The 17,279-nt window shown below is 36.3% G+C and overlaps 2 protein-coding genes across 3 annotated transcripts; one reads left to right on the top strand and one right to left on the bottom strand.

Annotated features, from left to right (window-relative positions):
- Nucleotides 1-1,325: 1,325 nt before the first annotated feature.
- On the bottom strand, nucleotides 1,326-7,969 carry gata1a (GATA binding protein 1a). The gene is made up of 6 exons (XM_048172101.1): nucleotides 6,147-7,969; nucleotides 4,341-4,548; nucleotides 3,394-3,885; nucleotides 3,166-3,311; nucleotides 2,193-2,318; nucleotides 1,326-2,103 (listed from the first exon to the last, which is right to left on the bottom strand). Exons 2-6 carry the CDS (start codon nucleotides 4,546-4,548, stop codon nucleotides 1,819-1,821), a joined length of 1,257 nt encoding a protein of 418 aa, XP_048028058.1. The 5' UTR covers nucleotides 6,147-7,969; the 3' UTR covers nucleotides 1,326-1,818.
- A 1,070-nt stretch (nucleotides 7,970-9,039) lies between these two features.
- On the top strand, nucleotides 9,040-16,485 carry si:dkey-13a21.4 (uncharacterized protein LOC494576 homolog). 2 transcript variants are annotated; one of them, XM_048172611.1, is made up of 6 exons: nucleotides 9,040-11,152; nucleotides 12,066-12,225; nucleotides 12,908-13,034; nucleotides 13,207-13,425; nucleotides 16,039-16,164; nucleotides 16,332-16,485. In XM_048172611.1, exons 2-6 carry the CDS (start codon nucleotides 12,173-12,175, stop codon nucleotides 16,416-16,418), a joined length of 612 nt encoding a protein of 203 aa, XP_048028568.1. In that variant the 5' UTR covers nucleotides 9,040-11,152; nucleotides 12,066-12,172; the 3' UTR covers nucleotides 16,419-16,485. The 2 variants fall into 2 exon arrangements, with proteins under 2 accessions (XP_048028568.1, XP_048028567.1); XM_048172610.1 differs by having other exon boundaries at nucleotides 16,039-16,160.
- The last annotated feature ends 794 nt before the right edge of the window (nucleotides 16,486-17,279 follow it).

Consider the following 17,279-nt stretch of genomic DNA (forward strand, 5'->3'; position numbering starts at 1 on the left):
AGTCCTTGCTGAGGAACAAAAATTGCAGGTGCTCGAGTCATGTTTACATTTTTCTTATGAGCTGCAAAACACTGTCGTCTATAAAACACAGCTGCTATGTTAAAGGCAAACCATTCAATGTGTCTGTTAAATTAATGTTTATGAGATGCTTTAAACATCTGCAGTCTTGTGATTTGGAAGCTGATACTGTCAAGGACAGTAAATGATTTCTGGTGATGCTGCTGAGGTGGGTCAGTGTTGAGAATGTTGCGAGCATGATAAGGTATCACTTTCACCGCAGTTTAAACTGAATTGTCCCAGCACCTTGTATAAATGAAAACGGCAATTTTCAAGCGCAAGTGCTTTAAGCTAACATCCGAGTGAATTAATTTTTGAGTATTTGTATGTGTGGTTGCAGAACACATGGGTCAAATGTCAGTGGATATAGTATGTCCATGAATGTGTTCATACTAAATACCCACACACCTACAGAACATTTGAATTCAGTGCATATTATGATAGTGTGTATGTAGACGCAGACCAATTGTTTTTCAGCATATCTTGGTTCTTAAATTCTCTCTGTGAGAATTTCATTGCAGGTGCATCTATTTTGCCAGGATCTGAACCACACGGCCCGCAGTTGCTTTGTGTACACAGATATAACAGTTTTTCCGTGTGAGCTAAATTTAGGACCAGGCACAAGTGGAACCTTGGTTAAATGTTTTGTCGTCCTCCGCCAGCTTTATGGAAAGTGTTTCATTTGCATGTTCATGCTCCAAAAGCAGATCAATTGTCAAAGCCTCTGCAGAGAGGATGAATGGACAATGACACTATTATTGCATAGCTGGACTGACATGAAGTCCAAATAGTGAGCTTCAAACCACAAGGTCTAAAACAATTTGCAAAATTTAAATACCATCACCACACTGAAAGTGCTCACCTTTGAAAGTTAAAGGTATGTATTCACACGGATGTATAAAATTGCAGACATTATTTCATTTTCTTTCATAAAAAGAACAGAACAAACATATAAATCATACAGGTTTGTCCCTTTACATATATATTCAGTGCCTTTTTAAGAAAGAAAAAAAAAGTGCATTTCTCTGAATTGCATTTGTATACTAAAGCGAACTGATCACTTTTTGTTTAAAAATGACTAATAATAAAAGTGATCAGGATAAGGTTATTTAGTATAATATGAGGTAAGGGGATCACAAGGGTTACTTGAGCCTTACTGATGGTGCTATCCACCCTTTTTGCAATGCAGCTATTTTCCATGAATGTGCGAGACTTCTGATTCATTAGCCACTAAACAGATAGAAGAATAACAAAGTACAGTAAAACTATTTGTGCTACAAACCAGAGTGTTTATGATGACAGTAATGAATGGAATCATATGATAACAAAGACCAGTTTGTGATTTCAGGCAGCATAGCACACTTTTTGTACAGCTAAAATAGCTCGAAGCGGTTGACACTGGAAGCCACGTGTACATTCAAGATGCAAATGGCCGTGTCCACTCTTACGTTAAAAATAAGGTGGAAATAAGACAAAAATCTTGTTATACCTTAAAACATTTACAAGACATTTATTAAATGTCTCAAAAGAAGTCATAATAGCATGATTATAGCAGGCCTAAAATCATAATTATTTACATTTGTCATGATATAGGTGACAGTTTCAGCTACCAAGTTTTACTGTTCCAATATTCAAACTACATAACTGGTTCAAAATCACTGACATGACTGCCACTGTTATGGAGTTGCTTTTACACATTTTCTTATTATTTACAAATGTGATGTGATGCATTCATGCCTCACGGTCCAGTAGACATTTCCTTCACACAAGTGTGGGCACCATACCAGAGTTTGGGTGGTGGCTGTAGGGCATAGTGGGAGAGGAGTGCAAGGTGGAAGGTGGCAGTAGATGAGGGGTGTGGCTATAAGACAGAAGAGATCCCGGGTTCAGAGAATAGGGTCCTACGTGCTCGTCGGGAGGTGCGAGGTGAGACATGTCGGGGTAAACCTCTGACGCTGCACTCTTTTTGCCCTTCTTGTTTCTGTTAGACACCTTGCGATTCCGTGTCTGTATGCCATCCTTCTTCATAGTTAAGGGCCTGTTGACCTGCAAAAAGGGTACAACAGCAGAGACTTTAAATTTGGTAGTTATTAATTTTTCCTTCTGATAAATGTAGTATAAATGTGTACACTCACGTTGTGCAGTTTAAAATAGAGGCCGCAGGCGTTGCACACAGGCTCGCCACTGGCATTGCGTCTCCATAGTGTTGTAGTGCTTGTGTGGCAGTTGGCGCACTGCGTTCCAGCGCGTTTGCTGACAATCTGACACACAAGCAAAGCTTATTGTCAAAAAGTTGATATAATCACCAGATATTAAGTGAATTAATAATACAACTACTATATATACAACCTTCCCTGGTTACATACACACTCATGTTAAACAGAATGTACTACATATTGCAATATAGCAAATCTCAACTGCTTTATTGTTATATCGTCAATCCTAGCCATCCTAGGTGTGTTTGACTATCTTCTTTCAGACGAACACAGTCTGAGTTATATTAAAAAATATCCTTACTCTTTCAAGCTTCATAATTGTAGTAAATGGAGCTCCTTATTTTGAAGTCGAAAAAAGTGCATCCATCCACCATAAAAGTAATCCATACAACTCCAGGGGGTTAATAAAGGCCTTGTGAAGCAAAGCGATGGGTTTTTGTAAGTAAAATAACTAGCTTCCGGCAACTTGCCGCCAAAAGAGTAACTTCTGACAGGATGTAAGAGCCAGGATATTTTATAATATAACTCCGATTGTGTCTGTCTGAAAGTAGATAGTCATATACACCTTGGATGGCTTGAGGGTGAGTAAATCTTTTGCTAATTTTTATTTTTGGTTGAACTATAACCCTTTAACACCCAGCTCTTTATATAAAGAAGGATATATAAGTATGGTCAACTTTACATACATACATAGACTACTTGTATAGGGTGATATAGCAAATCTCAAAATGCTTGATTGCTTGTACTATAGCAAAATGTAAACTACCTCAATGCAAAATACGGCTAAAAGGCATGAAGGTAGTATTAACTGCTTTGAAATATTGTGTATTGTGTATCTGAATTGATAAAATCACTAACTATCACCTGATTTGTTTATTATTATCTTACATACCAGCCTCTTTTTTGGTCTGATGAGGGGTCTGTTCTGGCCATTCATCTTATGGTACAGTCCACAAGCATTACAGAGGTAGTGGCCTGTCCCATCTCGACGCCATAGAGGGGTGGCAGTGGCACCACAGTTTACACATTCACGAGCCTCTGTCAAATTCAAAAGTAATTATTATGCAGAATCATACAAGATTTGAACTTCCTTAGTCACTTCTAGAGGAAACGTACTTACCTGGTGGCGAAAGTCTCATCTTGTTGCGAAGTTTGGGTGAGTATGACGAAGGGCTCATCCAGGGTCCAGAGCTGGAATAGAGTGCCGCTGAACTATAGTCCTGTGACGTGGTCATGTACGATCCGTATGGACTCAGCATGTGTGGGGAAGGACCATACACACCTCCAGCAGCTGAACTCAGATTGAGAAAGCTGCTTCCCCCTCCACCCATGGGACTCAGGCGCTCGGCTTTCAGGACTTCCTGGAGCCTGGGACTTTCCTTCCCATCACGACTCGGGGAAGGGAATCCCTCTTTGGGGGATGTGAAAGACGGGGTCGCACTGTTCGGGTAGATGGACGTGGAGGTGTGAGGGTGGAGAGGTGTCTTTGTGAATGGGCTGCTTGCCCAGACAGTGGAAGTGGGGTTGTAGGAAGAGTTTAGAGAGTGACCTGCAGAGTTGTCCAGCCACTGGATGTTTCCCAGAATAGACGGAGAGGAGTAGACTTGGCGAACTATTTCAATGAAATAAAAAGTAACACAATTTGACTATAATGCCCCTTAAAATGACTTTAAAGTGATAGTTTTGAAGGATTTTTCAACTGTTTTTGTCTATGCAGTGACAGTCAAATGGGTTCAAAACAACATTGGACACCTCTGACTTTATTTTTTTATGGACAAACAACCATTGAGACATTGTGTTCCGGAGAAGGTCATACAAGTTTGAAACAACATTACACCCTAAAGTTGTTTCAAACTTGTATGACCTTCTCTGGAACACAATAAATAATAACAGACTATTCAATTTTGGGTGAACTATCCCTTTATGGTGGTATGGAAACCAGTGAAACAATGGTTGCATGTCTTCAAACAACTCCTACCTCTTATTAAAATTGCAATACCATTCGGTGATGCAGAAATGGCACATTTCACTTTTACAATCTTTTAACTACAGCAGTAAGAATCTCACCTGGACTGTGTCTGTAAGATGACGAGGCTCGGCTCTGGGCACTACTGGAATAATAAGACGGGAGTAAGTCAGCCTCAGAGCTGGAGTAGAAGGGCTCATCATCTTCACCGGGAGGCATTAAACCAGGTTCTGTGGTGTAGTTTGCTAATAGGTCAGGACTGGTCAGGCCGGGGGACACCCAACGAGACTGCTCAGATGAGTTCTCCATCTTTCAAGTGGGAGGAATAATGTTCAGACAACAGTTTTGGAAGAATTTATTTGAACTGAGATGAGTTTTTTTAACATAAAAATGATGATTGCATAATTATTTAACAATCAATTTTAAATCAATTCTAAAGTTAAAATGTTCTATAAAACATTTTTCAGAATCCTTTTAGCTGAGCGACTGCCATCAAGATGAATGGGAATGCTAACAGATGGCCTGACAGGTATTATAGACCTTGGTCAGTACAATACTTTTTAAGGTATCTAGACAGTACGGCCTGTCACACTTCCCTTTAAAAGGTCCTCATTTGACTGTGGCAAAAAGTCAGCACTAAAAATACATCAGTATGTCTGAATTTCTCACATGCATTCATAACAGTTAGCATTAGCTCACAACAACATTCACTCCCTTAGGGGAATTGACTATTAAAAGATTAACAGAAAGACCATATCCTATATTGTCTTTAAAAAACAGAATAACAGTCGAGCAAGATCAATTGATTAAATATCAATTAAAATAAAACCGTCCTACATTTATTTTATTATAAATAAAGAATTTTCATAATTTTATTTTTTAAATCTATCAGTTTTTACAGCTATAATAATTTGATATATGGACATAATTAACAAAAAAAATGTTGGAACATATTTTCTTGTAATTTCCCTCAGTCAATCATGTTATCACGTTAAACAGAAAAAACGTCAATCTAGTTGGGTGATTATGAATAGCATCGCATATTCTCCTGATAATTTATCATTATCAGTCTACTTAATGATTGCACATACTGAAAGTGTCAGACAAAATTTAGCCCATTTGATGTGCATATTAGCATAATGCTGTGCAATCATTGGAACAATTTTGAAAGAATTTTGAATCAAAACATGAACGATCCATTTACCCATGAAGGCATGGACAGTTACACGTCTGAGAAATATGCTCTTGCTTTACAAATGAAATAAATTTAGAAATGTAATATATTAATACTATTAAAATGTTATATATAAATATGTGTGTATTTAATAACAGTAGTATTATGTTAATGTATTTATTATATCTCTATGTTAAAATGAATCAGTTACAAACAAGCAGTAACGCATTCAGAATTCAATTTTTGTGTGAATTAAAATTTGGATAATATTAATAATAATTACAATACACTTTGAATAAAATAAGGGAAAACACAAATATTTTCACTTGACATTTGACTAAAAATTAACATCTGATTCTGGATTAACATCTCACTCTTTTAAAGTGTTGTTGCAAGCTCTTAAGCAATAATTTGCCTATTACATGCTATATTTTTTTACCTATTAAAACTAACATTATTTTAAAATGTGCTGGTTTAATAGCAAATAACAATTGCACATTTTAAAGAAATATACAAGTTTATAAACAACTTATTGGTTTATATGTTGACTAATTGATTAAATTGGCTTAATCAAGTCAGAACCAAGTATATAAAACATTCGGAAAATATTACATATGTATTAAATTAGTAAGAAAATACTCTCTTCCATATCTAAACACAAAATCATTTTTGAGTATAAAGCCAGGTAATGTGTCGTGAGACACTTTTACTGGCACTGTACAGAAGAACATACCTGCAAGTGATGTACTGAGTATCTTGTTTTATCAGGTGAGTAGATTCACACCACTGCACAGATCATGGGGGGCAGCTTGAGAATGAGAGTGTACTGGTTCTCTGCTCGCTTGCTTATCTCCTTCAGTCTTTGGGAACTAGCGACTTCATTTAAAATTGTAGGGCACCAATGGGTGGGGTTGGGGTACTTTTTTGGACACTCCTACCATACGGCCATGCTTAGAGTTTTGAATATTATATGGCAGATCTCTGGCTGACACAGCAACTAAGTATAGATCAATTTAACAATGGCGGTTTGTATAAATATTCTTGACCAATATGATTGTAATCGGCTAAGATTTTAAACAAAATTGTTTATAATTCAGATATCACAATCAAACGTCAATCAGTTATTGAGCTTTTTGGTCCACCAGCACAGAAATAATGGTAAATTATAAAAGTTATTCTATATACGTTCTCACAGTACAAACCAGAGCTTATAAAAGCCTTGGTGTATATATAAAGATAAAGAGGGAAATCTAACAACTCATTGTCTGAGAAAATCCCACAGAGAATATGAGAAACCCTAGTTTACAACAACCATAAACTTATCGTACATATGACTCAAGCACAACAATGATAAAGGTGCACTGCTGCGAAAAAAAATCATAGAGCATGTATATGCCAAGGCACATGCACAATAAATTCAGGAATTAAAACGGCACAAAGAAGTAACAAAGACCAGTCCGAATGGAAACGGTGACTGTGAACAAAGCAAATGAAAATGCAAAAGCACTTTTCCCTGGTGCAGCTCAGCAAAGAACAGTAATGCAAATAAACTCAAATGCTGCAATCATGGTCAGAGATATGGACGCAGCACGGCCTGCCTCAGCACAGGCCTTAGACTGTCACTGTCATTTGACAGTCAAAACACTTTCAACTTCCCTCCACCATTGTGCATTTATAATTTTCAGGGAAACTGGGATGAGATCCAGAGAAGCAAATCCTTAAACAAGGGCCAGGTTATTGATTTACATAAGGCCCTATTTTAGAACTTCAACACATGTAAGCCAATATATTGTTCCATTAGGACAGTTACACCAAAATTTCATTTACTCACCCTCATGTTATTCCAAACCTGTAAAACTTTTTTTTTTCTATTTAAGTGGATGGTGACTAGGGCATGTCAAGCTACAAAACACACAAGAACAAGATAAAGCGTCATAGAAGTAGACCATACGACTATATTCCAAGCTTCCTGAAGCCATATGACGGTTTTGCGTGAGCAACAGGCCCAAATTTAGATCATTATTCATCAAGTTTAGCTTATTTTGCTTTCTTGACAATGACATCCATGGTCCCCATTTACTTTCATTCAATGGAAAAGAGTCGTTGAGCATTCTATAAAAAGATATGATGAATTATATGAGTGAACTTTTTCACTAAACACAAAACATGGCTTAATTTCTGTCCTGAACGTTCCTAAAGTTTTTTCATTTGTAGAATCTAAAATACTCCTATATTAAGCTGATCTCCTCACAGAAAGAGAAACAACTCTGAAGAGCAGAGAGAGAAAGAGAGAGAGGGGCAGTGTTGAGGGATGTGGCTGGTGGCTGTGTGTGTGTGCTGGCTGCTGAACTGTGATAAGAGGTTATCAAGATTGGAGTGGGAGGCTGGGGAATCGTAAGACTAGCCATGACACTACATGAACAAACTCACAGGAACAGTGACACTCTACAATGGTAGTCAGACAAACTTCTATTTTTCAAACACACACACACACACACACACACAGGTTTGTTTTGCTATCAAAGTGAGGACATTCCATAAGCGTAATGGTTTTTATTCTGTACAAACTGTACATTTTATCCCCCTACACCTAAACCTACCCATCACAGAAAACATTCTGCATTTTTACATTTTTAATAAAACATTGTTTAGTATGTTTTTAAAGCTATTTTAAATATGAGGACTCATGAAATGTATTCATATTTCATGTTTACGTTGTAATACCAGTTTAATACCCATGTCATTATACAAATTTGTGTCCTCATAAATCACAAAAACACGCACACACACACACACACACACACACACACACACACACACACACACACACACACACACACACAGAGAGAGAACATACGCATTTAGCTGTCTAAACAAGGACTTATTTTAGATGTGTAGTATTTTTATATGAAGCTTATGATACTAAGGCCAAATCGATTAATATGTTTTTCATTTTTACACACACACACACACACGTTTGGTTTTTATGTTTTATGCAGACATCCCATAGACATAATGATTTTTATACTGTACAAACTCTATCCCCTTCTGCATTTTTATATTTTCAAAAAACATCATTTAGTATAATTTATAAGCTGTTTTCCTCATAAGGACCAAAAATGTCCCCACAAGGACATGGATTTCCGGTTTTGCCATAATGTAGGGTATACCTGAACCATACATACACACAAACACACACACATCTATGTATGTATATATAAACAGTTAATATATATTTGAATGTATAAATTAGGGCTGCACAACGATTAATCGTTTGCAAAATAAAAGTCTGTGTTTACGTAATATATGTGTGTGTGTTCTGTGTATAATAATTATGTATATATAAATACATGCACATACATGTATACATTTTAAAAATATATACATGTATAAATAAATATACATATTTATATATATTTTATATGACATATAAATATAAATATTTTACATATAAATATAATTTTTTTCCTAAATATGTACATGTATGTGCATGTATTTATATATATTATTATTATACACAGAACACACACATATATTACGTAACACAGACTTTTATTTTATTAATCGCGATTAATCGTTGTGCAGCCCTAGTATAAATAAAAAATGATTCTGCATACATATTGTTGTTTAAAACAGTTGTGCTGATTAATATTTTTGTGTAAACTGTTTTTTCAGGATTCTTTGATGACTAGAAAGTTCAAACAGCATTTATCTGAAATAAATGATATCTGAAGTATAATGATATCCATTCCTGAAACCAGGAAGTCCTCAGATCCAGGTGTCAAATACACAATGCCCATGTGGATCCAAAAAGATGTTTCAGTTGGTGAGTGACACAAGACCTCTGCGGGAACTGTTACTGGTCAGGATAGTGAGGAGGCCAGGGCAGAAAGGCCAAAAGGGTTGGGGGCAGTTGTGGGTTCTTGGGGGCAGCGCTCCAGTTCCAAGGAAAGAAACTTCCATGAAAGCAGGCCCTTATCTCTGCCTCACACAGCTGAGCGGCTCTGTGTCATGAGGGTACAACACAAAAAGGACCGCCTCTCTCTCTGCCCAGATGGCTTATTCCTTTTTATTTCCAAAGTTTGAATGATTTTCTTTCAGATCATCTACAAAAGGTATGTAAGTGTTATTGCCAACAATTATCTTCATTCCCAAATAATTACATATCTCATCCTCAAGACTCTAAAATCATTTCTAGTCAAAAGTCTTATCCCAAAGATAAGTCAGAGTGAGAGAACACAGAATGTTCTTGTCTATGGGTTGCAGACTGTAAGAGGATATATCGCACTGAAATAATTTCCAGTCTGTCCCTCCTCCCCACCACTGCATCCACAACATATAACCAATAAAGCTCTTCACTCATGTCGTCAATGTGTAGGCTAACACGGAAGGCTGTTCACCATCGGTCCCTGGGGAATTTCTCATTTGTTTTTAGAATAGTGGCTTTCAACAAGTAACAAGAAAGTAACTACAATCGTTGACTCTTTAAGCATATAAACTCACATCCCTGTGGCAGTTGCAGTTCTTATGTATGTTATGATAGCTGCTATAGGATATAAGAAAAACTGAAATATTGTGAAAATTTTTGAAATATCAGTTTTCTGTTTAAATATATTTTAAAATGTAATTTATTCCTGTGTTATCAAAACGGCATTTTCATCAGTCTACAGTGTCACATGATCCTTCAGAAATCATTCTAATATGCTGATTTGCTGCTCAAGAAACAATTCTTATTAATATCAGTGTTTTGCTGCTTAATATTTTTATGTTATCCATGATACATTTTGTTTAGAATTCTTTGATGAACAGAAAGTTCAAAAGAATAGCATTTATTTGAAATAGAAAGCTTTTGTAACCTTATACTAAATGTCTTTTTCGTTCACTTGTTATCAATTTAATGCATCGTTGGCAAATAAAAAATTGTCTCAAAATTCACATTTGAGTGTGCAATTTATGTTGTTATGTACAATATACCTTATATATATATATATATATATAGTAATAATTCATAGAGAGAGTAATGCATGATACGTTAGACAGAGGTGAAAGAAGAGGATGTGTATACCTGACCTCAAAGCCACAGCTCCCATAAGTAATAGTGTGACTCAAAGGTACCAGATAAGTTTGTCTGTGTTTTGTGAGTTAGTCGAAACCACGTTTCAGTTGAGGAGAACTGGTCTCAATATTCACTGTTACAACTTACAGTTTTGGCCTCCACACCCTTAACTGACACAGAGCAAGACACCTCCCATGTGAGGACCTCTGACATGGCAGGTTCTGCCAAGTGTTTGGCTCTATATTTTGTACTTTGAAAGCAAAATTAATGATGAAATAGTAAATTGTATCACATTGGTTACACCATGGTACTTTGATATATAGCCTACTAGACCTATCTATGCAACTGAATTATTATCAAATGTATGGTATTGTGTGTGGAACAGTTATTTAGAAGTTATTTCAAAGATTATCAGCAACCTTTAAAATACCAGACCATGACTGGTCTTTTAATTTTCAGTGTAAAACGTGTGAGAGGATTTTTGTTTGCTTGTTTTACCTGTATCTGAGTTCGGCCGAGCAACAAGACGAACACTGCAAAACTTTACCGTACGGTACGCCTAATAATGATGTTGCAATCTTCTGAGGTAATTTTCACTACAATCGATGAGATGCAAGATGGCGCGACTCCGCGGTGAGATCCGAGAGACATGAACGTAGCGCCGGTTGACCAATCAAAATCAGGTATTGAAGAGCGCGGCTAATATATATCTTGATTGGTGTTTCTGCGTTTACATTTTTTTAATGCATTTTTATTTCAAGTCATATAAGAAGAACAAATATATAAACGATAATAGGGTAAGATGTGATAGGTATGCAACGTAGGCTACATTTACTTTTAAATTGTTAGGCTATTTAGATATAATTTTAGCATGTGCAGGATGATGATGATGATGATTATGATATGTTATATTAGCCAATGCGATATTAAGGGAAAAAAAAAAACATTTGCTAAATTAGGCTACTTGTCATTGCAGAAAATGTAAAATTATTCCAAGAGGCCTACCCCATTACTGGGGTAATCTTTTAAGAAGCGAATAATTTACTTTTGATATCATCATTATTATTAATAGCTATTTATATGCATATTTTAAAATGTCATTAATGTAAAAAAAAAAATCTAAAACTATTTAAAATTACAATAAGCACAAAAATAACTATAACAACATGCCACTTGGCTATACTATACATTTAGTTTTTTAAATAGCGTAGCCATTCATCAAAAGAGCTTACATGAGATTTCGTGCTGTCTATTGCCAAGAGAAAATATTAAGGGTCCATCTTACAGCATCCTGCCATTAACCTAGATTATTAAATGCTGTAAATGTTGTTCATTGTTTCTTTTAATGAATTAAATGCATTATTCTGTCACATTTGGCCTGCATAAAAATGAAGACCAATGCTATTATGTTGTCTCAAGTAGGTCTATTTTAAAATACCAGATCATGGAATTTAAAACTGCCCAAGAAGTGCAAAACATTATACATATTTGTTAGCCTACTACACCTCCTGATTAGTTTAGCAAGGCGTTTGTTTACCTTACACTGCTAAGTTGGTTAACCATTACCTATTTTTGCCATGTTTTCTTATGGATCAGTGATATGAACAGGACATACAGTCTGAAATGCAACAAGGAGAAGTGTTGACTGAGATGAGTTCCTTCTTGACCTCCTTTCATTGAAGACAGCTTTGGTTATTTTTATCATGACTGAGTGGAGCACACCACACTTGAAAGTGATTCTTATCGGAAACTCTGGGTGAGTGTCTGTCTTAGAAAGTAATGGTGGTAAATCTAGTAGTAAAGCACATAAAGCATTTCTGAATAACAGCTTTTTCTGAATATTTTGCTTTGTTGTTCTGAATAAGAACAACAAAGACATTAATTGTACCCTTCAGGGGTTTGGTCGGTATAATATGTTGTTTTAATGTTTCTGAAAGAATGTGATACTTTTATTCACCAAGGTTGCATTATATTGATAAAAAACAATACTGTAAATACATTTGAATGTTTTATGTAAGGATTACATAACATAAGTTTTCTAATTAGACTTGAGTAATAGCTGCTGAAATAATTTTTTTTTTTTTTTCAAATATATAGAAAAAATACAAAAACAGTTAATTTGCAATATAAATGTTTTTAGTTGCATTTCTGATCAATTAGATGCTGGTGTCTTAGTGATTCCAAACTTTTTGAATACTATGTGTGCAACCCAAAAGCAAAACCCATATAATGTTAAACAAAAACTAGGAAGTACAGAAAGAAACTAAAACTCTCTATACATGAAAATCCTCAACAGCATGCTTGTCTTTCTAAAAAGTTTGCCATATTTACTTAAGGTTAGTGTTGTGCTATAGGCCTATGTATTGTTGTTAATAGTATATTTTACAATTTAATTCTCCAGTTCAGTTAGTTGTACCTATTTCTTTTTGTCTGAACAGAGTGGGAAAATCTTCATTTATGACCCGGTTTGTTGACTATCGCTTTACTAATTTGTATCGTGCCACAATTGGGGTAGATTTCTTTGCTAAAGAAATCACTATTGATAAAAGACCAGTCATTCTTCAGGTAAGATACATTTAAATTCATTTATGTTAAACCCACAAGATAATCCTTTCACTTCATGTAATACACAGGATCCACAGATATTTTTCAATAACAATAACATAGGTTACATCTCAAATGACTGAACAGGGCTCTACAAACTATGTCATGCAATACTCAGTTGTTTTTGCATCAGATCTGGGACACTGCAGGTACAGAGAGGTTTCATTCCCTGGGTACCACACTGTATCGTGGAGCTCACTGCTGCCTCCTAGTGTTTGATGTTACCTCATCCATCTCCTTTGATGCACTAGACGTCTGGAAGAAAGAGTTCCTGGTGCAGGCATGCCCTTCTGACCCCGCTGCCTTCCCTTTCATAGTGATCGGCAATAAAATTGACTTGGATCATCGTGAGGTTAGCCAACTCTATTGCATTATGAGCTAAAGATCTAGGCCTGGTTTCTCAGACAGGGTTTAGATTAAAGGGACAGTTCACCCAAAAATGAAAATTGTGTCACCCTCATGTCGTTCCAAACCCCTAAGACTTTCATCTTCGGAATACAAATGAAGATTTTTTTTTTTTTTCTGAGAGATGTCTGTCCCTCCATAGATACGCAGCTGACACTTTGACGTTCATAAAAGAGATCGTAAAACTAATCCATATGAATTAAAGGTGCTACAGAGGATGTTTTGTTTTATACATTTTTGCAATATTACTTGAAACTGTCTTTACTAACTGATAAAAGACTATTTATTAGGTGCAATGAAAGGAATAATATTAATATACATCATCTGTGCATGAGGTAGGGCCTTAAAAACATCAGCCAATCGTTTACGCGATCATCGCGTAAACGATTGGCCCTCTGGCTTGCGATCACTGCCGTGACTTTCCTTGTAAGAGACGTGCGCGGATTGGCCCTCTGGCTTGTCAATCACTGCCATGACATTCCTTGTGAGAGACATGCGCGCTCCAGTAACTTTCCACACTCCACAGGCGCCGCATGCAATGTTTTTGTCAGGAGACAGGAGTTACAACTGTTACTGCAGATTATGAGTTACCTGCGGTGAGTGCGACATAATGAATCCACTAACACGACAGCGAATGCCGGTGGTAAACACTTGTGTTCCAATACTCGTGCACGAGTTTTGGGAGGCGTTCCCTCGAAACGAGCTGTGAAGGAGGGGGGTTGTTCTTACGCATGCGCTCATTTCAAAAACTCACTAACAGTCTTTGGTTTCTCAGTCGACGAAAAGATCCTCTGTAGCACCTTTAAGCAGTTTAGTCCACATTTTCTGAAGAGACTCAATTGCTTTATAAGATAAACAGATTAAATGTAGGCTTTTATTCTCATATAAACATTCATCAATGCACACATCGGTTGTGGTAAACAGAAGCTCAAACATGTTCACATGACGTGTGAGAAACAATGAGGTTCATTCTCATGTTACGCATCACATTTGAGCTTCTGCAAGAGGTTTGTTCTCACACGTCAAGCAGGGTCGGTTGAGCTTCGATTTATGTCTGCTGATCAATGTTTGATCAATGTGAATAAAAGACTAAATTATATCTGTTCATCATATAAAGCAATTGAGTCTCTTCAGAAAATTTGGATTAAACTGCTCGATTCATATGGATTAGTTTACGATCTCTTTATGAACTTTTTGAAGCGTCACATTGGTAGTTGTGTAGCTGTCTATGGAGGGAAAGAAAAGATCTTCATTTGTATTCTGAAAGTAAAAGAAAAAGTCTCACGGGTGTGGAATGACATGAGGGTGAGTAATTAATGACAGAATTTTCATTTTTGGGTGAACTAACCCTTTAAGCCAGGATTAGGCCTTAGTTAAAGGGTTAGTTCACCCAAAAATGAAAATTATGTCATTAATGACTCACCCTCATGTTGTTCCAAACCCGTTCATCTTCGGAACACAGTTTAAGATATTTTAGATTTAGTCCGAGAGCTTTCTGTCCCTCCATTGAAAATGTATGTACGGTATACTGTCCATGTCCAGAAAGGTAATAAAAACATCATCATAGTAGTCCATGTGACATCAGTGGGTCAATTAGAAGTTTTTGAAGCATCTAAAATACATTTTGGTCCAAAAATAATAAAAACTATGACTTTATTCAGCATTGTCTTCTCTTCCGGGTCTGTTGTATATCCGCTTTCACTCCACAGTGACGCTGCTTCTTCTTCTTCTTTCCTGTTTTACGGCGGTTGGCATCCAGCTTATTGGTGCATTACCGCTCCCTTCTGCTCCGGACAGTGACGCTGATGATGTGTTATCCGGTGCGCCCGAGCATCGTTTACAGTCTTAGGGAGACGCACGCTGTATTCAAGCTATTCTACATTGTTTGTATTTTGGTATTGCTATATTTTTTAAAATGGTGCGTAGGTGTGCATGTCGCGGATGTCCTAATCGCGTCACTGTCCGGAGCAGAAGGGGGCGGTAATGCACCAATAAGCTGGATGCCAACCGCTGTAAAACAGGAAAGAAGAAGAAGTAGCAGCGTCACTGTGGAGTGAAAGCGGATATACAACAGACCCGGAAGAGAAGTAGTTTTTGTTATTTTTGGACCAAAATGCATTTTTGATGCTTCAAAAACTTCTAACTAACCCTCTGATGTCACATGGACTACTTTGATGATGTTTTTATTATCTTTCTGGACATGGACAGTATACCGTACATACATTTTCAATGGAGGGACAGAAAGCTCTCGGACTAAATCTAAAATATCATAAACTGTGTTCCGAAGATGAACGGAGGTCTTACGGGTTTGGAACGACATGAGGGTGAGTCATTAATGACATAATTTTCATTTTTGGGTGAACTAACCCTTTAAATTAAGACATTTAAGTAACTTTTTAAAAATGTGCCTTAGAAAAAACATTACTGATGTGCATCTCTTGAGACAAAACAATGGCACTGACATAAGATATTGGTCTGAGACTACGCTTAAGCCTCGTCTGTAAAACCAGGCATTCATATATTACTTTGCTTATAACTGATAGCAGGATTTGATTGATAGGTGTCCCCAAACAAAGCTCAGCAGTGGTGCAGTGAAATCGGAGCTGAATATTTTGAATGCAGTGCCAAGGAAGACATTGGAGTGGACGTGACCTTTCACAGTGCAGCACGAGCTGCCCTGCAGTATGTGAGTTCAAGCATTTCCTATAACCAAGATTATTTAAGGATTATTTTAACAAATAATGAATTTAGTTTTCGATCAGAGACACTAGCCAGTCCTTACTGAACATTTAATACTCAGCTTGACCAAAAAACAGCAGTATATTACAGTTGTTTGTGCCACACTCTCTACAGCTCAAAAGTCACCATGTGGAGAATGGAGAAGACGTCCAGATTATACAGAAACAGGATAAGAAGCCAAACAAAAAATGCTCTTGTTGAACCAAGGACAAGATCTTGTGCTACTGTTCTGTTAAAGTTAACATGAAATTAAAACTATTTTTTATATGTAATATTGCAGTATTTATTATAAATGATTTATCCGTGCACATCATTTTCATTTTTGTCGTTCGTGAAGCCGGATATACAGATATGTCACAATAGGGGAAAAAGACCATCGCAGCTTTTGTTTAATGCCAACTTTAACCATTACAATAAATATACATTTTTAATAATCGTTCTAATATTATGAGAACAGTGAAGTCCGTACCACAGCTAACAATAACAAAGAATGATGCTGTTGAAATCACTTTGAGCTTTTTTTTCCCAGCTGATGAATGATAAATATTACGTTCTATCAGAAGGTGTCATATTGTCAATGCGCTCTTTTCCTAAAACATGGATAATGAACAAAAGCAAATTTTTTTTTACAAAAAAAAGTAATACAAAGGAAGTTTTCACTTTTGTTAATGTTTAATGTTCAAATATTTAAAAGGTTTCTTTTTTGATGTACTAAAAATTACCATTACTAAAATTGATAATGATGAAATAGACAAGATTTAAAAGATAATTTCATCAAAAACTGACTCAAAAAAATGTGTTAGACTTTTGTATATGAAAATTAAACCTCTTCAACTGTCATATGCATACTATGAAGGCATATCATTCCTTTATTTCAGAAGCAATACCTCCATGTTAAATGCAAATGATTTAACTATCTTATCTATTCAGTTTTCTGAAGGGCGTTTCAAATATAGCTACTCATTCACAATTCTGGAAGACACTGCTGGGGGTGGAATGAACTCCCACGATGTGCTGCATGAAACTAAAAGAAATTGGTCAATCAATCAGGGAGACAGTTTA

The sequence above is a fragment of the Megalobrama amblycephala genome, linkage group LG21, assembly GCF_018812025.1.
Source record: "Megalobrama amblycephala isolate DHTTF-2021 linkage group LG21, ASM1881202v1, whole genome shotgun sequence".
Lineage (NCBI taxonomy): Eukaryota > Metazoa > Chordata > Actinopteri > Cypriniformes > Xenocyprididae > Megalobrama > Megalobrama amblycephala.